This window comes from Mesoplodon mirus (genome assembly GCF_964341445.2).
Source record: "Mesoplodon mirus genome assembly, chromosome: 10".
NCBI lineage: Eukaryota > Metazoa > Chordata > Mammalia > Artiodactyla > Ziphiidae > Mesoplodon > Mesoplodon mirus.
Window position 1 is genome coordinate 1,775,690 of NC_138986.1, and position 26,732 is coordinate 1,802,421.

Genomic DNA, 26,732 nt, shown 5'->3' on the forward strand with positions numbered 1-26,732 from the left:
AGGGGCGAACCAAAGGCCAAGAAGACTTAAGGACTCAACCTGAAAGCGAGCGAGACTGAACCGTGGTGTGTGGGGAGGTGCCCTCGGTCAACAGACCACAAGGATCTGAAACCGGGCGCGTCTTACCAGGTCCACGCGGTCTCCACCCCGTTCCCCAGCAGCCAGGCCGGGTCACACACATCCTCTTGGCCGGAACTGGCTCACCCAGCGTCCAGTGCCCATGTGGGCCTTCCCACCACCAGCACGAGCCAGCAGACAGGTGCTTCCACGCTGCAGACCGCAGCAGGAGCGGGACCCCTCCCGGGGTGGCCATGAGAACAGACACCAAACCAAAGCCATTTGCACCAGGACCTGTGACCACACAGTGAAGGGCACAGAGCGGGGGGCCCAGCCAGTTTGTCTGTCTTGGTTTGTTGGCACTTTTCCACATGTCCCGTTGAGTGTGGAACCTTCTGGAAGCCTGTTCCTAGTCTGTGCTCTGGATTCCAGTGGGTGATCCATCTGTCGATCTATCGACTGCTCTGCATGTCCACCGTTGCCCTGTGCACCTCAGCTCAGAACGACGGGCAACCTGCCGCTGGGGGTGTTTACATCTTTCTTCCTCTTGTTTCTGAATTTCTGCCTAACGGGCAAATCCACTTCACTAGTTCGTTCTCGTCTTTGGGAACACGATGTCTGTCACCTTACGGCTGCTACGTGTAGGATGGGCGGCTGGGGCTCTGCCCGGAGCACCCCTTTCACTCATGGCTGGTTCTGCACTTGCATTCCTGTCCTCCTCAGGGCCAGGAAAGTGACACCCACTCCCTACCTACCCAAATCTACCTCTGCTCACAGCTGCCTGGCTTCAGTTGCAAGGCAAAGACCACACATACGGTACGTGACACCAAGTGCCAAAGGATGCTAATACATTTCTTATGATGACCTCAGAATAAAGAGGCTTGCTGTAGCGCTGACGACAACCAAGAGGGTTAGTTCCAAGCACAGTGCTCACGATACTCATGTATGGTACACAACAAGCTTCTTTTTAAATTAACTTATGTAGCAATAGTAAGTAATACTGTTTTACTGCTAAACTAATGAGAGAACACAAGGGATGATGTTCATTTCCTATTGGAGTTTTTTTAAGCATCTGGAAGAATAGATTTATTAATATTTTTTGTGTTACTAACACATGTTATTATGTAGCTCCTGGTTCCTTCTGCTTTCACAGTGTGGTGGTGACCGAGAGGGGACCCTGTGCAAGGGTTCCTGCGCGTCCAGCCATCCTCCCATACCCTCTGAGATCAGGAACGTGGTTGGGGGAAGGTCCGTTCTCACAGCTCCACGTGTGTATGTGTGTGTGTGGATCACGGTAACGAGGGCTGAGCAGCATTCCATTGTATATGGAGACAGATACCACGTCTTCTTTATCCGTTCCCCTGCTGATAGACACGGGCTGCTTCCATGTCTCGACTATTGTAAATGATGCCGCTCTGAACACTGGGGTGCAGGTATGTTTTCAAACTAGGTTTTTGCTCTCCCCATACCCAGGAATGGAATTGCTGGATCATATGGTATCTAATATAATTGTAAGTCAACTATACTTCAATTTTTAGAAAGGTAAGAAGGGAAAATGATTCTCAAAAATAGATGCCAGTAGATTTCCACAGTGGCTATGAGGGGACAAGACACCAGACAACACCGGGCTTGCCCATGGACCGTGGTGTCCACGTGGCCTCAGGCCATCCCCTAAGGCTGAGCAGGGCCTCCTAGAAGCTTCCCGACTGCAGCTGTGTGCAGGCTCCCCTGTTCTTCAAGATCCCCGGGTAAGGAAGAGCCACAGATTTCTTCAGAACTGGCATAAAACCTCTTTGCTAATTCCAATTCTGCTACCAACTAGCTATGTGACCTTGAGCAAGTCGTTTATCTTTTTAAAGTCTCGTTGTCTGCCGTCGGTCAAATGTTCTGGTGTGGAGGCTAGTCCTAGAGGGGCCTTACAATTATATGGTTCGTTGAGTCTGCAGATCTAAAATTTGGGTTAAATTCTTTCATAAAACAAGAAAATATTAGGAACTTTCACTACAGTAAAGGAAAACACTTCTACGGGCATTATGCAAGAGAAGATCATTTCCCGAAACAAACTGATATAAAACACAGCCCGCGCCACGTGTATGCAGAGCGCTGTGCAGAAGACTTGGCCGAAATTTCTGGAAGAATAGCAACGTCCTTCCCTGAACACAGGTGATGAGGGACAGATCCTTTCCATCAATCTGATGTAAAGATATAAAACAACCAATCAGTAGGAGAAGAAAATGTAAAATACAGAGAATCAGTTTGAAGTAAACTGATGGAAACTGAAACAACTTCTTCCTTAAATCCTTGTAATACCTTAAAAAGAATCCAAGTCTTTCTCTGCCCACAGTCTGTAAAAGCCATACTTGGTATTATAACAATTTTCAATTCCTCAAAATGGTTCATATTTGAGAAACTAAATCTTGATTCTAGCAAAGTCCCTTTTAGACGTAGAACTTTACAGCAGGAAAGAGCAAAGCTTCAACCGTCCTGGAGAAGTAAAGTGACAAGAGTCCCACATTCGGCCCGTTTCCATGGAAATCTCTCTGTCACGGTGCGGATGAGACACTCCAGGGCCCTGGGATGAGCCGTGGTATACTGGTTTGGTATGATTTCAAATCCACTTGCTGATGGCAAAAATGAAACTGTTTTCAAGAGTGAAGTTGTTTTGATCCCAGAATGAAGCTGCTTCTAGAAGTGAGGTGTTTTGCCGTAAGGATGAGGTGAGCTGTGTCAGGATGCTGTCCTATCATCTTGTCACTCATCCAGCAACCGTGGGGCCCCTGTGGGGTGTTCTTCTCCATAAGAACAGAGGAGGCAGCATCTTTGGGGAGGGGACACTCGGGACCACCCGAGTGTGTCCCTTCTGGGCAGGCGGCCTTTCGCTGACCCAGCCCCGGAAGACCTCGGGGCACTAGCTCCCGCCAAGGTGAAAGCTGGATCCAGCCACGAGCTCCAGCCATGGGGACGCTGGGTTTGCGGCGGCGGCTGGATCGGCGTGTGGTTGGTGAGGCCGCCCCTCCCAAGAGCCAGCTTCTGGAAAGGCTCACTTCAATCTGCACGTTCTTTCATCCCACTTGCCTGGAACAATGTGTGATCACTCTATCATTTGTTTGAAGTGTGTTACTCCCTTACTGGCTTTTTAAGAGACATTATCCTGTGTGCTATGAGCTTATGAAATTATTTTCATTCCCACAGTGAACCTGGGTTAAGTAAATTATAGGCAAAGACAATCTCAGTCTCTGAGGATAATCTGCCCAGAAACAGAACAAGCTAGAAATGTGCGTTTCATCTTTTTAGTCACTCACGTGGCGAGTGTGTTTGGAGAGGCGTCTGTGCTACACCCTTAGTGGAGTTTTCAGGTGAACAGAAGAGACGTCAGCCTGCCTGGACCAGCCTCAAGATCTGGCGATTCAGACAAATTTAACAAAAGAATCATACGAAATACTATGAAGAACCTCAAAGAAAACTACAGACACGGTGAGGCTGCATGAGAGTGTCCTCGTTTGACTGGACACCCGGAGAGGTCTTCCTGAGCCCATGATGCTTACTGTGAGGGTGGGCAGGTGAGCCCGGTGGGCGGGGGGAGCATCGGGACAGGGAAGGGCGTGTGCTGAGGCTCTGAGGCAGCACCTGGCTTGTCGCGTTCAAGGCCATTGGAGGGACACTCGAGAATTCGTCCTAGAAGGTTTATGTCTGAGACCCGAGCGAGCCATCCCAAAGGCTCTCACACCAGCCAGGAATCTGATTATCAAGCAAGCGGGTGCAAACTAAATGAGAAACGCAAACGGGTAACGCTGACGGCAGTCCCTGGGAACTAGGACCCGGACTCTCCAGCTGAGACTGATTTTATTCACAGGCTGAATCCAAAACGCTTAAGTGTGGAATTCGATTGCACATCGAGATGAAGTGCTGTGCTACATGCCCAGTACCAACGCAAACTCTCTTTAGACTTTTGGAAATAAAAACAACGTGGGAGCCAAGAGCTACAGTGTCACAAAACAGTTCACTTGCGTTCTCAGCAGATTTAATGATATGAAGTCTTTTAACAAACAAGTCAATTAAAGTTAAAAAAACAACTTGGATTCTGCTGATTTTCTAAAACATAATCCAAAATGCCCCAATCAAAAGAAATTTTCTTATCATGATGGGTAAAATATTTTTTTAAACCCTCAAACTTCTGAATTTGAAGATTCCGTGGAAATTTGACAGGGACGGGAGGGCCCATCAGGACGATGAAGATGTAACCAAGCGCAGCAACAGGGATGAGCCTCCACCTCGTGCTGGGGGCAGAGAGGGGAAGGGGGAGGGGGAGAGGGAGGGGAGGGGAGGGGTGGGGGAAGGGAAAGGGGTGGGGAGGGGAAGGGGGAAGGTGGGAGAAGGGGGAGGGGTGGGGCCAATATCCTCCCACTGAAAGCTCCTCGCATTGACCAGGTTGCCCTCAGAGCTCGGAAAATGTAGAAAAGGCAGTGACTTAACCACAGATACTCAGTGTCTTCACCCACAGGCGAGGTAGTAAGATGGTCCCCAGGACCCCTTCTAACCCAAACTCCTAATAATGAGGATTAGTTGGTTTCCTTCTGCTCACCGCAATAATACTGGTACTGAGGTACTGAAGGAAACATACGGGCATAAAGTGGTCGAAGAAAACGTACTTAAAAACAAGGAATTTTTAAAGCGCTCATTTTATAAGGAAGTTTACAACCAGCTACAACAATTTTCACAGCTTCCTTGTAAAAAATAAAGCCATCAATCCATTAACTGACACTACTTTAAAAAGAGTTGCTGAAGCTTACGATGTGTCACCATAATAAGACTGATTCAGAGGACAGGCCTTGTGGACAAGGGATGGGACTTAGAGTAATCAATACAAGACAAAAACACCTTCAAAATGGTCATTGTCCTCTAGGGGGCCTGGGACATTCACGTTCAATGAAAATGATCAATAGTAACTAAAACGTTAGCGTTTCATATGTTTTCCGAATTCATTTTGTGACCGTCGTAATAAAGATAGAATTAAGTATAAGCCCAACATCTTTTAAAACTTTTATTTATGGAGATTTTCAAATATATACAAAAATGGATGAAGCAGGATAATGAACCCTCACCCAGCATCTTTAACTTTTGGCCAATCTTGTTTTACATATATTCCTACTCAACCCGCCTCCCTGTTGTCTGGCATATTTTTAATTAAATGTCAGACAACATATCATTTAATTTCAGTCTGTATATCTAACTGATAGGACCTATTTTAAAAATATAACCACCAGGCCATTAATCTTACCTTATAAAGTTAAAACCATCCAATACGTGTGAATTTTTCCTTGGTTGTCTCCAAAATGTCTTGGCAGTGGCTCCTTCAAACCAGGTTCAAAGGAGGCCCCACCACGGTGGTCCTAGGCCTCGTCAGCCCCCTGTCCTGCAGCACCCTCACGCCCTCACTGCCACCTACTGACTTTATTCATCAGTCACAGGAATCATGTCCTGCGAATTGTCCCCATTCTGATTTGGCTGATTGTGGATGGACGCTGAGATTGACCGAAAGCAGCAGCCTCAGTTACGGAGGCCGTGGGTGGCCTACAGCATCCACCTCTAGCCCCTAATGACCGTGAGGCTTGCTTCCAGTGAAACCATAGTGCTTAGGGGGTCCAGAAGTCTCCCCCCACCGTAAAGATCCCGTCAGCCCTAGTGGTCTAACACCTGTTGATGACCGTTACCTAGAGTCATTAAGGGTTTCAGATCGTGATATTCTAATTTTATCATCTAGTCTGAGTTTATTCACCACACTCTCCTAATAAAGAAGAATTTTCCCTCATCAATGCAGAAAAGGCATCACAATGTTTAATTCTTTATCATTTTTTAGAATAAAGGACTGATGCTCTAGCCCTCTCCCAAGGTGATCCATGAGATTTTAAAATAATAATAACTATGAACTGAAGGTTTTCACAGGAGTGTGTATTTCAGTCTGCTTCAGGCACTGCCTAAGCCCCATTATTCTATCCGATGTCTGGGGGCGCCCCGCTAAGTAGATTCTGCATCCTCTGACACGACACCACTGTCCTGACACTTCACTTCCTGTCCAGCACAACCCTTCTGGCACCCGAGGACCCGTGCCCACTCAAGGAGTCCCACTGCCCTGTACCTAGAGACCACAGTCTGGGTCCCCACTGCCACTTCTAGGCCTTTTCTAGAGATAAAGATAAGAAACAGGTGGGTTTTAAAGGGAACGCACAATCATGAGTTCATAGTAGAAATGCCTGTTTCAAATTTAAAACTACTAAGGTCATACTTAACTTTATTAGTTTTATACTTGTGTTTCTTTTCTTATGCTACAAATTTTAGGACTCACTCACACGTGCACTGATTGATTTGGGGGCTGGAAAATTAATGAAAGTGAAGTGACTTTCCTCATGCTGAGCTACAAGTGAGGAACCTTATGGGTTCACGTGGGGAAGTGTACCCGATGCCGCTTTAATTTCCCGTCTGATAGAAATCAAGAAACAGAAACAATCTTCAGTAACTAAGAAAGCATGAATAAAGGAGGAAATTCTTTTACATTCATTCAATCTCTGAATCACTCTCAATGGTGGGGATATTTGAACCATCCAATAGAAAGCTTCCAAATACAACGTGTTAGGAAACTTCACTCACATCATCCACTGCGTGGACCACTCCTCCAGACACAGAGCTGCGGGGGTGAAACAACATTTAAAATACACATTACGATGGAATGCTTTCTGCAGTCCCTCTGTTTCTCCAGCACTGGGGGTTATTTCCTGGCCCCTCCCTTCTGTTCCCTGACATCTGCTGGCACCCAGGTTTCGATTTGTCTATCCTTTTCCTATCTTCATCTCTCCTGCCTCCTTTCTACCTTCCCTTGGCATTTTTTCTCTCATACCTCTGCTTTGTTTCGTATTTTTGTATTCCCTAGTTGTGCTGTGTGATACATGCGTCTATATTTAAATACCTCCCAAATGTACAGCCTGAGGTTAGAAGCTTGGGGCGACTGAGACAGAAGGAAGGTTATGCCAAGGTCTACGCCTTCAGGAGCTCAGGTATCTGAAGGCAATCATGGATCCGGAAAGAGGCAACATGTTTCAAAACTAAAATTAGGGACTTCCCTGGAGGTCCAGTGGTGAAGATGCTGTGCTTCCACTGCAGGGGGCAAGGGTTCGATCCCTGGTTGGGGAACTAAGATCCTGCATGCCACACAGGGCAGCCAAAAAAAAAAAAAAAACAAATTAAAAAAAAAACCTAAAATTAAATGAATGTAAATAATATAGGAGCATAAAAAATAGTTTACGAAGCCTCTTGTGAATCTTTGTGAAGTTGATTAGCCCAGGGCAGCGCTGTCCGACAGAGCTTTCTTGTGATGATGGAAACATACCAAGTGAACTGTCCAGCACTGCACCTGAGATGTGGCCAGTGCAACTGAGAAACTACACATCTCATTTTATTTAACTTTTATTCATTTAAAGTCTCAAAACTACATGTGGCAGGAAGCTACCTTATCAGGCAGCACAGAAGTAGATTAATAATGTGACAAGGCACTCTGTAAACACCACTCAAAAAGCACCTTCACGGAGACATCACATTTTAGGACCACTGACTGCTGGATTGCACAGCTGTACTAGACGTGTCCTATTGTCAGGACCAGTCAACAAAGGATGCTAAGGACTGAAGTAGCAAAATAAAAGTCTTGAAGGAAAAAATGTTGCATCACCTTCAAAAGATACAAATTGTTTGTTTCACACTATAGGACTGACCAAGCTTTCTAAAGACTTTCTAAAGTCAAGTGTTAAATTATATTATATGAAGATAGGTGTGACTGGGGCTAGGCCCCTAAAGAAGAGTGAAATTTGGACAGGGTAAGGGGAGGGCCCTGAGATAACACGAGAAACATGAGCAAAATTATAGAGGCAGGAACAAGCACTTAGCGGTCAGTGTGAACACACTGACGGGCCTGACCTGACGGAAGCAGAGGAAACCTGCAGGATGAGAGGGAAGTGGAACAGGCAGGGGGCCTGGAGTTGGGAGTTGAGACGTCAGACCATGGAGTTGAGACGTCCACGGGAGATTTGTTTCATTGGGGAAAGAAGGAAAAGTTAGCAGTATGATTTTCCAGTAAACAAATATCAGACAGTTTTGTGTTATTCATCAATACCATCAAAAGTTTCTCTAAGTCAGAAGTATTAGCCAAATCAGCACTGATGACCTCCCTGCACCTCTGAAGGGTCTCTGGAGGGAATCCAGAGGGAGGCCCCCCGCCGCATAGAGGGGAAGGACCCGCGAGTGCCCGGCCCTGCAAATCACTAAAAGAAGCCTGAGCCCTCGGCCAGCAGAACCCCTGTGACACCTATCTTTCTTGCTCAGATATTTTGGGCACATTCAGCCACATTCCAGAGGGTCTGCTACTCATTCATTATTAGCAAAGCAGCTCTATCCAGAAAAGATAACCTCACCCAGAGCACCGGAATATAGGAGGCATGGGAAATTGTTGCCACTTCTATACTTTTTCCCTTAAAATGCACACACACACACACATACACGCACACGGTACAAAAGCAAATTACCTGTTCTGTAAAACCGGGTCATGAGATTCATCATCAAAAGGCAGCAGAGGGCGGATCCGACAGTGACCTCTGATATTGCCTTTCAGCTCCTACAACAAGAAAAAGGTTCCCCGTGAGCACAGGAGCCGCACCGAACTGATGGACCATTTCCTCAAAGAGCATCTACTGAAAAACGTTTCCCCAAGATGTGAGCACTGGAGTTCCTACCAAGCCTTGACTTGTGAAAAAAAGCCCTGTGGAGCAGTGAGTGTCCATATTATTTTAAGCTTTAAAAAAGTTCATCCTTAAATTTGTTCATGTGGCACACTTGGTTGGGTGTATCAAGACGATACCTTTTAACGGCATCCTGCACTAAATGTCTCAGGCATTTCAGAAGGTTTCTGAGATGTGGTACCTTTGCTCATTATCCGGACCCTCCGAGGGGCTCGTCTCAGCGCTGAGATGTCGCAGAGACGGAAACAAAGAATCAGAACCGGGCTGAACCTCCACCCGGCACAGAGATGAAGCCGCACCTCCCTGCATTCTGGGGACTAAGAAAGCTGAGGCTTATGTTATCTTAGGAATGAATTCGTGTCAAGATCGTGTTGAGTTAGCCACATAGATGTGGCTATGTTTCCACCAGGCCGTGCCTGGGTCGCTCTGATGTCGAGGAAGTTACTGCCTCCGGGCGAGCTGTGATTCACTGCCCCACAGCTCCTCCCAGGACTGCGCTGACAACTTTTACCCGTTGCCCTCCGACAGCTCTGGGGCCATACTGCAGGAGCCTCTTCCTCTTCCACAGGCCAGCTTGTCGGAAACTGCTCGGCGCCCTCCAGACACCACACTCCCTGCTCACCCCACCGGCCCTCGCTGCTCTGGGCCGCGTCCACCATCGTCCTGAAACGGCTAAAATCAACCCAGCCTGTTTGTGTCCTTCCTGAAGCATCCTGTCCGGGACGAGAAGCACGCCTCTAGCTGCGGGTAACGGCGGGGAGAGGAAGGAGGCTCCCCCCTCTCTGGCACTCATACATCCTTCTGTCTACGCAGCTGGGCAAGCCACTAGCTCGCTGGGCAGCCCCGGACGTGAAGGACCAGTGCCAGCAGCGTCGCCACGGGCACCCTACGCCCTTGGTGCCCAGGGAACTCTGGACCCACCCAGGGGAGCCGTCAGCTCCTGCCCCGTCCCTCAGGCTATGGAGACGCTCCCGGGAAAGCAGGAGAAATAGCAGCAGGAAGGCAAACCTGCCAGAAGCCTTCCACTACCCCAAGCCAGAATCCGGAGTGTGTGCAGGGAAGCCTGCGCTGACTCACAGGACAGAAGAGACTTAGGGAAAGGAGGGGGAGGGACAAGGCAAGGGAAACTGGGAGAGAGTGGATGGATGGGTGACGTGCGGTGACCTGGGAGGTTATCACACCTGTGGAGGGACGGGTGCCACCTCCCGGGGGGGACGGCCGCCTTCACGCCATCTGCACCTGGGCAGCCAGAAGCCGGTGGGAGAAGCCTGGAGGGCGAGGGACAGCGACCCCAGAGGGAGCTTGTCATCTGGGCTTTTGCCGCAGTTGGCTAGAGGGTCCACTGGCGACAACGGCCAGATGGTGGTGACGAGGTCAGTGCCAACATGTTCGTTTCTACTTAAAGACTGACTGCAGCTCAGGCAGTACCACCGTTGCTGGCGGGCACTCTCTCTCCTGCACCTGTGCACTTGGCATTTCGGGGACAAGTCAGTAGAGGCTGCCGCTCTGACCTGCTGAGCTGTGTTGATATTCGACATATTTGCTATCTACTCTTTTCAAACTTGTATCTTCAAACATAATCAACCTGCCTTTTTATTTCCATCAAGTCACATGTAATTAGGACCCAAAGGATCAGGGGCAGAGCCCAGAGGACGTCCCTAGGAGCCTCACCCTGTTGTCACCTGTGCCTGGATCGCTGGCCAGGTGGACGGGGGCTCCTTGCGGGAAGGGACTGTGTTCCCCACGCGTCACCCGCCTCCACATACGTGTGCTGAGAAATGAGCTTCGCCGTAAGGGATGGTGCTCAGCTCTTACACTGACATCTGTCCATAAATATTCTATTTTATTTATTTATAGAATAAATAAATAAAATATTCTATTTTATTTATTTATGTAAGACGTTTTCCGGTGCCCGGTAGAAGACCAGACACTCTACCTCTATTATATATTTTTAAAATTGAATATCAGAAAAGGAAATGAGAATACATTCTTTTTTAAATACGTATTTATTTATTTATTTAGGCTGTGCCGGGTCTTGGTTGCGGCACACGGACTCTTAGTTGTAGCGTGCAGACTTAGTTGCAGCATGCATGTGGGATCTAGTTCCCCGACCAGGGATCAAACCCGGGTCCCCTGCATTGGGAGGGCGGAGTCTTACCTACTGGACCACCAGGGAAGCCCCAGGACAAGAGACTATTTTTATTCTCAAAACCCCCTGCAGTTTCCACTGAGCACTTTTTCCCCTCACGTGCTCAGAAGCCATCCTTCCGGTAATTCTTCTAAGATCTTGCCCTTGATTTGTGGCAAGTTCATTCAACTAGTGGCGAGATACAGCTTCTCCTACTGTTTGGAAACTGGATAAATGAATTACACCCATTTATTTACAGGCTCTTAAGGCTTCTTAAGGGTCTCTGGGATCCCGCAGGAGGAAGGTCGACAGTCTTGTCTGCACGTTTTCTGGGGACCACGGGGCTCAGACCGCGAGCCCCAAGGTCGTTTAGGGCCCTTAGGGTCCCACAGGCCATCACCCCACACTGGACTTGGTTCCAGCGCGGGAAGCCCGGGCTGGTGAGAGCTGCGTCTGACTCAGAGCTTCTGGTGCTCAAGGCACCTCACTCAGTCTCACGGCATCAGGGCAGCAGCTCAGGGGCAGTGCTGCTGTGACGATCAGGTCGGAAAACGCTCCGAGAGGCCGTGGCACAGGGTGCGTGTGCCGCACGCGCTCTGAGTCGCGGTTCAGGGTGCTGGGGCACCTGAGTGCACGCGCTGAGCAGGAGACCGGCCTTCAGACGTGTCCGTCGACCAAGGGGGCGTCTAGCACGGGAGTGGGAGAGACCCTTGGCAGAGCAGGTTTCTGGGGCTCCAGGGGAATGCAATGTGGAGAGACCAGCCATAAACAAAGTGCAACCATAAGCATCAAATCTCGTGGAAACAAATTCGTCACATGCCACCCCCTTCAGCCTCCTCGTGTTGGTAAATGGAAACCGGAGTCTTAACTTTAAACGTCACGGGGTCTCAAATCTCACACCCTTTAAGACAGTCAGCGAGAGAGACCCTTCAATCTTGGGGACGGACAGGAAGAGAAACAGGTGACAAGGGCTGGAAGGAAGGTAGGGTCCCCGCCGCACCCCTTGGGCATCTCAGGGGTGTCTCGAGTTTTAACACGACTCCTGGTTCCCGGCTCGGGCGTCTCCACCTCTGCAAACCTCCCCCCACCAAACGCCCACGGCCCAGCCCGTCCTGTCGGGAGGCCCCCAGGTGCTGGGCTGGTCACGTCCTGCCACTGCGTCCCAGCGGCCTGGCCCAGGCCACCGTCCCTCTGGCCAGGGGACCCAGCCCTGACCCCGACAGAGCCGGAGGGACCATGGAGGAGGCGGCCAGATCACATCCCTTCTTGTCCTGAGGGGACATGGGGACCCCCCAGTGGTCCTGCTGCCCTCTTCCTCTGGCCACAGCGAGGACCGGGCCCCAAGGACGTGTGTCACCCACCAGCAGAGCATCGTGCGGCCACGTCGGCTCCCGCTGCCACTGCTTGGTCACGCCGTGCGGGAGCGCTCCAGACGCCGCGCCTGTGTCTGCCGCACTGCCGCAGGGGCAGGGCCACCCCGAGTTAGAGCAGCTCCCGGACGGGTCCCCAGCCCCCTTCCACCACCCCCCACACTCAGTACGCTGGGGGCCAGGCCCTTGGCACCCAGGCCACTTGAAATGCCACATGTCAGCCTCGTAGCAGGACACGCATTTCAGGACGGTGGCCTGTGGACGCTCACCCCATCCTCACAACCCGCCCATGGTGTGGACGGGGGAGCACGCGGAGGATTCCTGGGGCGCCACCAGGTGGGGGGCGGTTACACCTGCGGGTGTGAGGTCCAGGAGTTTCAGGTCAAGATGCATCCTGGGTGAGCGGGGCGGGGCTCTCAGAGCCCTCACACATAGGGGACCCTCGCGCACAGGGCCCGGACCAGCCGCAGGTCAAGGTCATGAAGGCCTTCCTGAGATCACCCAGAGAAAAGGAGCATCTCTGTCGGTGGGGCGCCGGGAGACCCAAGCCGGGGAGGCCGGGACTCAGTCCCGCCTGTGAGCTGGGCCGGCGCTCGGGGCTGAAGGAGCTGGCCGCCCACGCTCCAGGCAGGCTGGCTGGCAGACTTGCAGGGCCCCTGCCTCTGCGTGAAGCACACTGCCTTTGGTCAGGGTCCCCGTCGTACGTAGCTAGCAGAGCCTTGTGGTGCAGCCGTGCTGCCTGACACTGTCTCAGAAAGACAGTCCCGACGCTCACCCCGGTAACTCCTGAAAAGCCCCCGAGAAGAGGAATGAAGCTCCTGTGTGTCTTGTTTCAGCTTCTACAAAGCAAGAACGTGCACGGCTAATACAATGGCTATGATTACTAATCATCACAGCATAACCACAAAGCTTCTGTAAAATAAGGACACAGCCTTAACACGATCAGACATGAACTTATTGTGAACTAAATCTATCAAAGCCGACGTCCTCAATCACAGACACACGCATGTTGCCGGCCGAGGGTTTCAGTGACGGACATGCCTGGGCTCACTTCAGACGTTCTGAGCCAGGAGATCCGGGCTTTGCACTTTACAAAGCAGCACATGTGATTTTACATACTTACATAGTTGGAGTATTTAAGAAGATCAAGTCTGTCACCCGTGTCCATAGGAAGCACAGTTCATCCCATGGTGAAGAGCTCGCCTAGGACGTTTTTCCACCTGCTGTTTACTTCCTGTGATGCCCGCCCTCCCCTCCTGGGAACAAAGCTCTAATCTACTATCCAGACCACCCCCTGGAAGCCAACTGATCACAAGCCATGGGGAGAACAATGCACACCAGGGATATAAATGTGCACAATGGAATTCCAGGCACATAAACACTACAGTTTCCAGAGACCTTTGGAAACAATGCAACAATGCAACAAAATAGTATCCTACACGTAAGGTACTCTTTCTTCTTCCTGAAGTTACTTGAAGGATTTTTGGCTTGAGGACAGGTCCATGGAATGAAAGAACAGAGATGCTACTGTTTAATATCAAACACTCAACTCATGAAACCTTAACTGAACTTAAATAGATGTTCTTTGTCTCTTTTGTTAAGTCTTTTCTTGCTATAAAATGGAGATCACTTTAGTATGTTTGGGAAACATTTTCGTAAAACATCAAAATTAAATTGAATTAAATTATTTTTACTATACAGAATGCAGATAAAGTTATATACTTTATTCAGTGATGGATTAATTTTACCCAGGTGGAAGAGAATGAAGAATTAATCCTATATAAACCCATTCTAAATATACTAAAGCAGTTCATGCGGGGCAGGGGTGGGAACCCAGAACAAATCACCCCTAAAGGCAAATTAATCCTGTTTACAGATGGTGTTTCTATTGTTGTAATAATTATCTTTTTTTTGTCCTTCTAATCTTTACCCTGGTCACATTGTTTGTAACAAAAGGTGAAAAATGCTCTTAAAAGCATCCACCTTGGAGATCTGCCAGTGGATTGGGTGGATAGTTTTCCAGCTTCTTCCAGAAGGCACGGTGGTTTAAAAGGATTTGCTTTCTTTGATGACCTGCTGTATTAATGCCACTTAATCAACACATACAAACCAGTTTTCTACCATTTGACGTAGAAATGAAAATGAGAGCAACTGTGATGTATTAAATTCAATGACCAGGTAAATGTGGCAATTCATCTCATGGCCAAAATGCATTTTCCTTTCTATTTTTGCTCAGGACCCCAATCGTGTTTTGAGGCTTAGCCTTCTATGTAGTTTTAGAAAGAACTCCCAAAGTGAACTCCATCTACAATTGATTATAAAAATGGTAACAATTTTATAATTTAATAAACAAGGCCAAATCAGTCACTTGGAATGGGAAATCTATATCTAATACGCGGAGGGGCTTTACTTCCCAAAATTAAGGCTTCTTTTAATTCCATAAGAGTAGATCTAATGTGATAAACCATAATCGAAAAGAATGTTTTTAAAAGAAGAATGTATATATATGTATAACTGAATCACTTTGCTGTACAGCAGAAATTAACACAACATTGTAAATCAACTATACTTCAATAAAAATAAATAAATACAGAGTAGATGTATTTTGACAGGCATGACTTACACAATTCACCAGAAAATAATCACTCACGACTGAACACCAACATTCGTGGTGTAAATGAAGACTGACTTCCGGGGAAATTCTTCCTACCTGGGCAACGCAACAGAGCTGGGTCAAGGCCAAGCGCGTGCATCTCCACCCGTGAGCTGCGCCCCGTGAAGCACGGTGCCGAGCCAGCGGAGGACTTCTAGCCCAGGTCCATGTTCAGACAGATCACTCCAGGTGTTCTGTGGGGAGACAGGAGGGAAGAGGCAGACCGCTCGCTCCGACTATGGACCGAGGTCCGTCCATGGTGGCCTGGACGTCCGACTGTCACAGTGGGGACAGATGGATGGATCAAACCCTCGGGACGGGACAGGAAGGAGGCTCTGGCCTGAGCCGCTGCTGGGGAGGTGCCACGAGGTACTGGGGCAAAGGTAATGAGCTTGGGAGTTTGCTTCATTTTGTTTGGTTCCCACTCTATTTATTTAGGTGTTTATGCTCTCACACTACATCCTTATAAGCCACTAAACATTACAGTTTCTCCCCCAGAACTGCAACCACATGTTCCCGTACAGTGAAAACACCTGGTTAAACTACCAATACCGCCCACCATCATGTCATCACCTGCATAATAAGACAGCGTTACCGTGTACCCAGCACTGAGATTCACAGCTCAAAAGCCACATGAAATACGGGATACGCGCTCACTTCATTAGCGGGAACCCACTCCTCGTCTTCGGGGGTGGGCAGACGGCAGAGACATCTGGGCGGTGATGGGGGGAGGGATGTCGTGTGACACTGTCCATGGGGGGCAGGTGGGGGACACGCAAAGTAATGCCGGCAGCAGGGGGAGGGCAGGTCAGAGGGCCCGAGGCACATGCTTGGAACAGTGGACATGGAATTGTGAAGGTGGAGCCAGGACCGAGCTAGGACAGGGACCAGATGCTGACCCCTGTGCCAGAAGCCCCTGCCAAAGGACGGGTCTCAGCAGCTGAGCAGCCGGGGTTACGGGGTGGGAGGCTGGTCCCAGCGGGAAGGGCCTGCCCACCCAGTGCTCCAGGGACACAAGCTGACACAGGTGTCCTGACCTTGGAGAGGCAGGAAGTCTGACTATGCAACAGGAGGCCAGCGTCTCTGACAGGAGGAGGGGGTACTGGGCAGTGGCTGGGTGAGCAGAGATCGGAGAAGAGCGGAGAAGATTCCGGATGCTTCTCGTGGAGGGCGCATGCCAGGGAGAGGCAGGAATCAGGCTGGGTGAATACAAACACAGTCACTCGGGCAAAGGGTCCTGGACTTATTTTAGGCAAGTGTGAAGCTGAAAACAGGGGTGTTCGCCCCGGGCAGGAAGAGCCGCCCTGGGGAGGCCGGTGGGCGGGAAGAGCCGCCCTGGGAGGCGGTCGGTGGGTGGGAAGAGCTGCAGTAACCAGCGACATCATCTCAGGGTCAGGACGACAGCTGTCCCTGGGCTGCACGGTTGGGGGTGAAAATGAGAACACCGTTTCGTGGCAGAGTCCTTAGTGCTGGACACGCCATCCACACACACCCCATCCGCTCCCACTGCGGTTCGGAGGGGCTGAGGCAACGGTGTTGGAAGTTGGGAGAGTGCAGGGCGTGTGGGCCACAAACAGGAAGACTTTCTGTTATTTAATTATCAAAAAAGAATATAGGGACTCACAATACAAATGCCCCAAATGTTGCAGACTTCATCGGGCGTTCTATAGCTAATGGTCTTAAACTTAAAACAAACATTTTTCTTGGTCTCAGTGATGCTTGGAAAACTGGTTGGCATTTCACAGCTACCCCCCACTGGTAGAACGTCACAGACAGGTCTGAATAGATCTACTCTGTCTGCGCTAACCTTGCAGACAGACGTGAAGACCCCAGAACACGGGCTGGAAGTTTAAGGGGTCGGCAGCTACAGCCACAAGGGATTCTGGGTAGAGTGACCAGCTGGCAGGTGGCCTGGGTCCGGGACGCCAGCCTCACTGGCTGTGAAGCGCCGTACGGGTGTGATTTCAGGGTGTCACCTTCCGGCAGCTCAGGTCCCGGCTGGTGGTTGAGACAGGTCGTGTCATAAATGTGCCCGAAGTGCCAGAAAATCACGAGCTTAAAAATGAGCGAATGAATTAATATGTCCTTAATTTAAGAGGTGGTAGGAACAGCCCTAAATTAATAGGCAAATTTGTGCACCGACTTTTGTCGCTGAAACTTGACATAATTATATTTCTTTTGTCGATTCGAGGGGGGCGAGGCGTCTGAAGGCCGCCTCCACCAGGAGGGGCTCAGGAGACGCCTCAGGAGCCCCACGTGTGAGTCATCTAACGGCGGCGCGTTCCTCTTCTATTGCCGCTGCAATAAAGTGCCACGACCTGGGAGGCTGAAACAGCAGACAGATGTGTTTTCTCTCCGTCCCGGGGGCCAGACAGCCAATATCCAGGTGTGGGTGCAGCCCCATCCCCTCCGAGGCTCGGGGATCCTTCCCGCCTCTGCCGCCCCTGGGGTCACCGACGCCATCGCTGCGTGTGTTGTGTCAGCCCCCGTCTTGGGTCAGCATCTTTAAACACCTCCCGGCTTCGTCTTCACACTGCTGGCTGCCTCTGTCTTATAAGGACACTTGGGAAGGCACTGAGGGTCCACCTAGGTAACCCAGGATCGGCTCCCACCTCAAATTCAATCACGTCTGCAGAGACCCTTTTCCCAGAGAAGGTCACATCCACGGCGTCCAGAATTGGGACCCGATATCTTTGGGGGTCACTTTTCAGCTGACCGGAGGCAGCAACGGCAAATCATGTACAAATAAAACGAGTCAATATCCACCGAACGTTCCCCATCTGTGTCCCCTTGTTTTTCAAAGTGAAGATCTAACCTGCAAGGGAAGGTGGGCAGAGGTGTCTTTGAGGCCTCCCCCAGCCCGGTTCTTCTTTTGGTGAAGTAGCCAGATGACAGGGGCAGAATCATGCAAAGGTTTATCTTTAGGGGCGCAGGGAGAGTTCCACCGCTGACTGCAGTGGTGCGGATGCAACCACAGACTTACTAAACACCGAACCGTACGCTTAACCTGAGTGAATTTCTGGTACCTAAGTTATTCCTCAAAAAAGCTATTTTGAAAAGCACAGGTACCTCATTAATTTATTACTCACTAAATACTTGTGAGCACAGAGATAGCAGGAACTTAGAACTAAAGCTGGTTCAGTATAAGAAGATACTTTAAACTTCGACTAAAGGGTCCTCACTGGGCGGGGAAAAGGAAAAGTACAAGAGCACCTCAATTGCTTTCTTCTGCAGAGACTGAAAACAAACTTGGGTGCTGGACATAGTTCAGCTCAATCCCAAGACATGTAAAAATATTACCTCCGCCAATTTCAGGTGAAGAAAGGCATTTTCAGTTTCCAGTTCAACTATTCTCTCTTCTTTGGCCTACGTCCAAGGATCCAGAAAGGCAAACGATCAACGTCAGTGAAATTCACCAGCAGTCCCTTCCATCCTCACAAGGAAGACTTAGGTCCAAGGATGCAAGCACACAGCCGGCAAAGAACGAGGGAGGAGGTGGGCTGCAGGGGCACCTCGGACCCTGACGGGCGCCCAGGCCCTGTGTCCATGACCCCTGGCCCCAGGTGTGGGCCCCAGACCAGCAGCTACTGGGACTTGCTAGAAACCCAGAATCCTGGACCCTCCCACCCCAAATGGACCCGAGTCTGCATTTCAGTAAGTTCTCCAGGTGACCGTTGTGCACAGGTAAGTTTGAAAGCCACGTTCCGAGGACCCTGCTCACCTAAACCCACCATTTCTTTCCTTTTATTCACTTATTCAAAATATACTTGTTAGAAATCTATCAGGTGCCAGGCGCTTGTCCAGGTGCTGTGGAGTCTGCACCCCCGTGGAGAAAGAGATGCACACGTGGATGGAACAGACAAGCGGGGACAGAGGCGGCTCCGCCAGACTGAAAACAGGGTGATGTGAGCGCGGACAGGCGGCCCCCTGAGAGGGATGGGGGCTGAGGGAAGCCCGCACAAAGGCCCTGCAGCGGGAATGAGCTTAGCAAGCCAAGGAGCAGAGAAGATGAGCCAGCCTGAGGCCCAGCGGGCGGGCCAGGAAGAAGGCACTGCAGGGTTTTAGGCAGAGGCGGTTACGTATTAGCCGCGTACAGTAATGCTGAGAAAGGCAGCACCTGGAGGCCCTAGTGGAGAGGAAAGCCCCAGTTCCCAGGAAGGCAGGCTCAGGTGTGGTCTCTCCTGCTGGGGAGCCCTTCTCCCCAAGGCTGCTGACACGCAGCTCACAGAGAACTGTGATCACTTTAGGACACTCTCTTTGTGATTGGTTGGAAAACCAGAAGCCTGGGAGCCATCTACATTTCTGTTATCACGTTCAGTCAATTTTACCTCTTAAAAAATCATCCCTCGAGTATTTCCCTGAGAGCCCACTTAATTCTAAGATCCCACCACCCCTCACCTGGACAGGTTCAATGGTCAGTGCCCGCCCCTGACCTCAGCTTTACTGGGCGATAATTCACTCTCACACCATTCGCCGACGCTGAGCGGACAAATCAGGTGCTTTGGTATATTCAGAGTTGTGCGACCATCACCAAAACTAAGTTTAGAATATCTTCATCACCCCCAAAAGAAGCCCACACCCCTTCACCATCACCCCTAACATCCAACCCTGGGAAACCACTAGTCTACTTTCTGTCCCTACAGATCTGCTAATTCTGGACGTTTTACATAAATGGAATCACACGATATGTGTGGTCCTCGGTGACTGGCTTCTCTCACTTGGCACCATGTTTTGAAGGCATAGCCGCCTTGCAGCACATGCATCGGTATCTCATTTCTTTTTATTGCCTGATAATATTCCATTGTATGGAGAGGCCACACTTTATCCACTCATCAGCTGAAGGACATTTGGGTTGCTTCCTCTCTTTGGCTAATATGAATAGTGCTCCGACATTTCCGCACAAGCTTTTGTGTGGACCTATTTTCCTTTTGCTTGAGTACACACCTAGGATTGGAATTGCGTACAGTTACTGTGTTTAGCATTTGGAGGAAACGCCAGGCTGTGTTCATTTTACGTCCCCACCAGCAGTGTGTGAGAACTCTGATTCCTCGGCCCCTCGCCAGCTCACCCTCTGTGGTTCTGACGACAGCCCTCCTAGGGAGTGTGAAGTGGTCCCTCACGGTGGTTTGATCTGCATTTCCCTGGTGGCTGGTGATAGCGAGCATGTTTCAGGGTACAAGCCTTGCCCTTCTTAGTTGGTTACATTTCTTCCACAGTATTTGGTTATCTTTGACGACACTGCTGACTGCTATAGAGTAGAAGTACAACTGATTTTTGCGTGTTGATTGTGTACCCCTCAGCCTTGCTGACCTTACTTATTAGTGCTAATAGTTTTATTGTTTTGGTTTTTTTTGGGGGGGGCGGGTTCCTTAGGATTTTCTATATGTGAGATCATGTCATCTACAAACAGAAATCCTCTTACTTCTTCTTTTCTGATATAGATGGCTTTTCCCCCATTATCTTGCCTAATGCCCTGATTAGCACCGCCAGGAGCCAGGGCGACTTTAAACGGAAGCGGGGAGGCTGAACGCGTCTCTCTTGCCCCTTTTCTCCATTAAGGACACGTTCACTGTTTGTTTGCCTTGACGCCCTTTATCAGGTTGAGGAATTCCTGTCTATTCCTAGTCGTTGAGTGCTTTGCTCATGAAGGGGAGTTGAATGCTGTCAAATGCTTTTTCTGGGTCTGTTGAAACGATCGTGGGGGTTTTGTCCTTTATTCTATCGATACGGTCTTTTACATTAACTGCTTTTTGTTACTAGATCAACTTTGCATTTCTGGGATAAATTCCTCATGGTCATGATGTATAATCCTTTACAGTATTGCTGGATTCCATTTGCCAATATTTCTGTGAAGTTTTTTGCATCTATATTCATTGAGATATCGCCCTGTAGATTTCTTGAAATGTTTTTGTGTGGTTTTGGTATCAGGGTAATTCTGGCCTCATGGAATGGGAAGTGTTCCTTCCTCTTCTATTTTTTGGAAGTTTGTGAAGGGCCGGTGTTAATTCCTTTTTAAATGTTTGGTAGAATTCCTCAGTGAAGCTGTCTGGGCCTGGGCTTTACTTTGTGAGAGGTTTTTGATTATTAATTTCTTTTTTAATAAAATTTATTTTATTTATTTATTTTTTGGCTGCATTGGGTCTTCATTGCTGCATGTGTGCTTCCTCTAGTTGTGGTGAGGGGGGGCTACTCTTCGGTGCCGTGCACAGGTCTTTTTTATTTTTTTTTATTTTTTGCTTTATAACAAATTTAATCAGTTATACACATACATATGTTCCCATATCCCCTCCCTTTTGCATCTCCCTCCCACCCTCCCTAGTGCACAGGTCTTTCATTGCAGTGGCTTCTCTTGTTGTGGAGCACGGGCTCTAGGCACGCAGGCTTCAGTAGTTGTGGCACACGGGCTCAGTAGTTGTGGCTCCTGGGCTCAGTAGTTGTGGCTCACGGGCTTAGTTGCTCCGTGGCATGTGGGATCTTCCCGGACCATGGCTTGAACCCATGTCCCCAGCATTGGCAGGTGGATTCTTAACCACTGCGCCACCAGGGAAGCCCCTGACTATTAATTTCTTTACTTCTTCCAGCTCTGTTCACATTTTCTAGTTCTTCCTGAATCACCTTTGGTAGTTTTGTCTTTAAGGCATTTGACTATTTCATCCAGGTTGTGTAATTAGTCAGCAATGTTGTTCAGAGTGTTTTCTGACAATCCTTTTTATCTCTGCAAGGTTGGCAGTCATGCCCTCTCTTTTATTCTTGATTTTACTAATTTGAGTCTTCTGTCTTTTTAGTCTGTCAAGCTAAAGGTTTGTCAATTTTGTTGATCTTTTCAAAGAGCCAACTTTTGGTTTTGTTCATTTTCTCTATAGTTTTCCTATTCTTTCTTTCATTTATTTCTGTTCTAATCCTCATCATTTCTGTCCTCTGCTAGCTTTGGGTTTCATTTTCTTGGCTTTATCCAGTGTCTTGAGGTGGAAGGTTAGGTTGTTGACATGAGACCTACCTTCTTTTCTAAAATATAGGTGTTTACATCTAGAAATTTCCTTTTAAGCACTGCTTTGGCTGCATCCCATAAATTTTGGTGTGTGGAACCTTAATTTTCATTCATCTCAAAATATTTCCTAACCTCCTTTTTGATTTCTTCTTTAATCTCTTGGTTCTCTAGAAGTGTCTCAGTTAATTCTTACGTATGTGTGAAGTTATCCATTCTTTGTCACTAACCCCTAACTTCCCTCTACTGCAGTGAGAACATTCTTTGTACGATTTCGGTTCTTTTCAATTTCTTCGGGCTCGGCTACGGCCTCGCCTGTTGTCTACCCTGAGCCCACCCTGCTCACAACACAGCCTCCATCAGTCGCTTCCCCCGTGGTTGGGGGGCGCGGTTCCTTCCTCACCCCGCCTCCCCAGGACTCAGCTCCCTGACGGCTCAGGCGAGGCCCCCCGGGCCGCACCAGAACCGCTGACCACACGGAGTGTCTCCCCTGGGCGGCGTTTATCTGCTCCTCTCATAGTTTAGTTTCCTTTGTGATTTTGTATTAATCTTTCTCTGATTCAACGGTGTACCCCAAGAGGGCGGGGATTAGACAGGTGACAGCTGTTGCTTGACTGCCTACATTTAGCACAGTATTTAGAACACATTCAGTAAAGTGTGGCGGGGAGACGTCCCTGGTGGGAGGGCAGAGGAGGCCCGGGAGGGGGGAGGGGGAGGCCAGGGAGTGGAGGGAGGGGGAGGCCCAGGAGGGGTGGGAGGTGAGGCCCCGGAGAGCATAGAGGGGGAGAAGTAGGGGTGGGGCGTGCTGCATCTGGAGGCGGGAGCTCAGGTGTGCGGGGCGGGGCCGCTGGGCCTGGGCTGCAGGTGGCCCGGGGCCCCCTCCCCCCTCACCTGTCGCTGACCTGCAGCTGCCAGGCCCGCTGCTCCCAGAAGGTCCCCCACCGCCCGCCGCCCTAGCCTGAGGGCCCCCGCATGGTTGCCAAGGCGACGCAAGGGTGGGTGAGTGGGGGCGGGGTGGGGAGTGGCCAATGCGGGGCGGGGGGAGAGGGACGGGGGTGGGGGTGGGGGTAGGGATTGGAGGTAAATTTGCAAACCTGAGGACCAGCCGGCAAAAGCAGCTAAAAGAAAAGACACAAAGGAAGCAGAGCGCCGGGCGAGGGGGGACAGGCCCCCAGCAGAGGACCCCGGGCCAGGGGGCGGCCCAGCAGAGCGGCTGTCGGCATTGGCACACCTGCGAGGGGACAGGGTGACAGGGGACAGTGTGGGTGTGGTCCCCTCCCAGCGGCCCCCTGCGGGGCCTCAGAGGACCGAGGGGCAGGACTCCCTCCACCCCAGACCCTAAGAGCTGGGTGACGGCTCACCCTGCAGGGAGCCGGGTCCTCCGGGGGGTGAAGGTCGGCGCAGCCCCCTGCCTGGCCTCTGCCCCTCTTCCCAGTGCAGCTCCCCTCCTCTGCCCAGCAGGGGAGGTGGCGGGTGACAGAGACGGGTCCCCTCCGTCTCACTGGGGCTCCTTCTGCGTCTTCTCGGCCACTCTCCAGCCTACAAGTGCCACCTGTATCCTGAGGACGTCCACGTCTGTGTCCAGCTTGCCCTCTCCCTTGCATCATAGCGCCCCAGGGGGTGTCCACACAGATTCCCCACCCAGCCCCCCTGCAGCCCCAGGCCCCGCTCACTGAGACCCCAACCTCGGACCCGGTCTTCTCGTGGTCTCTCAGCCACATCCCATCTGTCGACAGACCCCACTGGACGCACACGGGGGTGGCCCCTTCACCACGCCATCCCTGCAAAGCCACCTTTGTCCATGGCCTGATTGTTACAATAGCCGTCTGTGGCCTATTCCCGATGGGGTGCATTTAAAAGTCTAAGGTCACTTCCTCCCAGCAGCCTCCCATTCTTCTGGCAGAAAACCCAAAGCAGCCTGGGTGGGCGGCCTGGGCAGCTGCTTCTTCCCTGACGACTCCCGACTCTGACCACGCCCCCCTGGGACTGCTGACCTCCTGGCCGCAAAGCGCTCCGCTCACGGCTCTCTGCAGACACTCCCAGGGCTCCCTCCCGCCCTCCGCCAGGATTCCGGTCGGACCATCCCACCTGCGGCTCCCTAGGCGCTCTTATCCTGCTGCCCTGTTCTCAGGGCTGATGGCCTATGGCAGCGGAGATGCAGAGCTACTTGGTCGTTGCAGCTCCAGAGGACGGGGGCTGATGACTTGCCAGAAGCTACAGTCGTGTTTGGCATGTAGCAGGAGCTCGGTTCAGTTAGTTATTCTGTGGAATAACTGAATCAAACACAGAGGCAGTGGGGGACGGAGAGGACCTGCCAGTGAGCTACGTGCTCATCCTCCACAGTGTGTTAATCAGAAGAGGCTGCCTAGAGAAGATAAATAGCCCGAGAACTGTACAGAGTTGGGTGTAACTGCAGCAGATGTGCTGGGGGGGATGCACTCTGGGGGCTGGCAAGGCCGCTGCAGACCGCCTGCTGGCACTGCCTCGTGAGATGCAGCGTGGGCACAGGTATGACGTGTATGACCCATGTGTGCGTGCCGTGCACGTGTGAGACGGCAGTCGTGCTCCCAGAGACCTCCCCTGGGTGGCTCGGGGACACCCCTGAAGGCGCTGCACGGGTTTTGGCAGCAGGGCATTGCAGGGAACCTAGAAGCCCGCCACTGGGTGTGAGGCCACATGTGGCCACCGTGCACTGCCTAGGCCTCTGGCCTAGAGAGAAAGGACAGCCTGGAAGGTCACACACAGGGACATGGATTGTGGAGGGAAGTGGTGGCCGACGCCATCTCTGCAACTCACACCCGCAGCACTGCACGTGGTGCCCCCACAGTAAGCACCCCCGGCGGCCCTGTCTGGAGTGGTGAGCTGCGAGGAGAAGCCCCGTGTGAGCAGATACTTACGTGCCATGGGCAGAGGGGTATCTTGCGCATTTTAGGTCCAAAACTAAAAGGAAACCAATGCTTGCTTTTTCCCTTAGGTAGAAGGATGGGGGCGTGGGGAAGACCGCAGAGGAACTGGGACTTGCTTTATAAGCCTCTCTTCACGTTGATGTTTACGAATGGCTTTGCATGCAGTTCTTAAACAGCAGTAAAACAAAAAAGCAGAAACATGTCACTTAGAACCTGGTAAACATTTTTCAACAGTTATGTAATTGCAAGCTTATCTCATTTTTCTAGAGAGAAAAAAACTGATGCCCGGGAAGGTGAGAAATGAAATTTGACCTCTTATGATGGTACCTGTATATCTGTAAAAGTTTGCAAGTGACTAGAATCAGGTTTTTCAGGATGGCATGCAGCCCGTGCAAAGCCTGACAGCCCATGACAGCTGGGGTCTCGGGCTCCCGAACGCCCACTCCATGCACCGAGTCTGTGGACTCCGCCCGGGTTTCCAGGCTCCGGCTCACCTCTGCCTCTGGACTGCTTGTTCTTCGCAGAGTTTTCAGAACGACTTGCAGGCACTCCTGGGAAGCCAGAGGTCCCGGCACCGTCTGCCCTCAGCACCCCCGCAGGCCCTGGCCCTGCGCCTGCTCCAGTGTTCCCCGCAGCCGCCGGAGGCTGTGCTCACTGAGGACGAATCCCAGTGCCAGCAGGAAAATGTTTCTCCCTTGTCCTGGGTCTTCAGTTTGGGGCAGGAGAGAGATTCAGGTGAGAGGTAGGAAGAAGTCTCTGGAAAATCCCTCCAGTCTCTGAGCAGAGTCTCAAATGGTAGGTGGGACTTTGGTACAGTGATATGCCAGGGGTAACTTTATTCCGCAGGGGAGGAAACAATACCGAGTTCTGTACAAACTTTATTTTTTGGCCACGAGGCATGTGGGATCTCAGTTCCCTGACAAGGGATCAAACCCACGCCCCCTGCAGTGTGAGCACGGAGTCCTAACCACTGGACCGCCAGGGAAGTCCCTGTGCAAATTTTAAATTGCCACCTTCAAAGGAGTAATAAGCCTTGAGAGTATATATTAATTTCTGGCAGATAAATTGTCATTGTTTTTCATATTTAAGAACTTCCAAAGTCTGTGCCAGTTGTTGCCATCAACTGATTATGCTGGAACCGTTTGCTAATGTTCACTTAGTTTACATCAGCAGCTCAAGAAGCAAGTGCACTGAAGCATCTAGAAGTGTGAAGTCGGGCAGCCAGGACCAGCCCAGGGCTCCGGGTCCACCTTCTGCTGGCTTGCCCTGTGGGCCTCACACTGTCTGGCCCAGACCACCAGCCAACACTGTGAGCTGAACTCCTGGCCTTGATTACCCTGTGTGTCCAAAAACGAACACGGTTTGCCTAATGTAACGCAAAAGTTGGATTCAGATAAACAGAAAAAACCCTTTGACGTGAAGTTACTAATAAACAGTCAACACCAGTGGCCAGCACCTAGGAACGCCCATCTGTATCTTAGCACGTGACCTGGTCACTGGGCTGCTCGAGCACGTCCACCCGCTTCCATCAGCACCGGCCCTTGGAGCCTGGTGACCCGCAGGCGCTCAGCGCGGCCAGTCCACACCGAGACGTGCTGAGCGCAAAACACACGCCGGATCGCCAGGGCTGCATGAGGAGGACGTGGCATAGCTCATGAATCCATTTACACTTCTTGGATATATTGGGCAAAATAAGTTATTTCACCCATTTTCTAAGTGGCTACTAGAAAATTGGAAGTTTCCTAAGTGGTTAGCACCGTGTTTCACTGCACCCTCCTTTATCTTAGGGCGCGGGACAGGCTCGCAGAGCTGAGGTGCCAGCCTCAGTGCAGACCCGGGTCCCGTCTCCCACC

General features: G+C 50.7%; 1 protein-coding gene across 1 annotated transcript in view; it reads right to left on the reverse strand.

The window, feature by feature from the left end:
- The window catches only part of KIF25 (kinesin family member 25), a gene marked incomplete at its 5' end in the record, with an annotated part of 29,584 nt that extends 18,983 nt beyond the window's left edge, over positions 1-10,601 (reverse strand). Inside the window, 2 exons of the mRNA XM_082633458.1 lie at positions 8,625-8,713; positions 10,509-10,601. Of these exons, the coding sequence (XP_082489584.1) occupies positions 8,625-8,713; positions 10,509-10,601 (182 nt within the window). The remainder of the gene's footprint in view (positions 1-8,624; positions 8,714-10,508) is intronic.
- Positions 10,602-26,732: the final 16,131 nt, after the last annotated feature.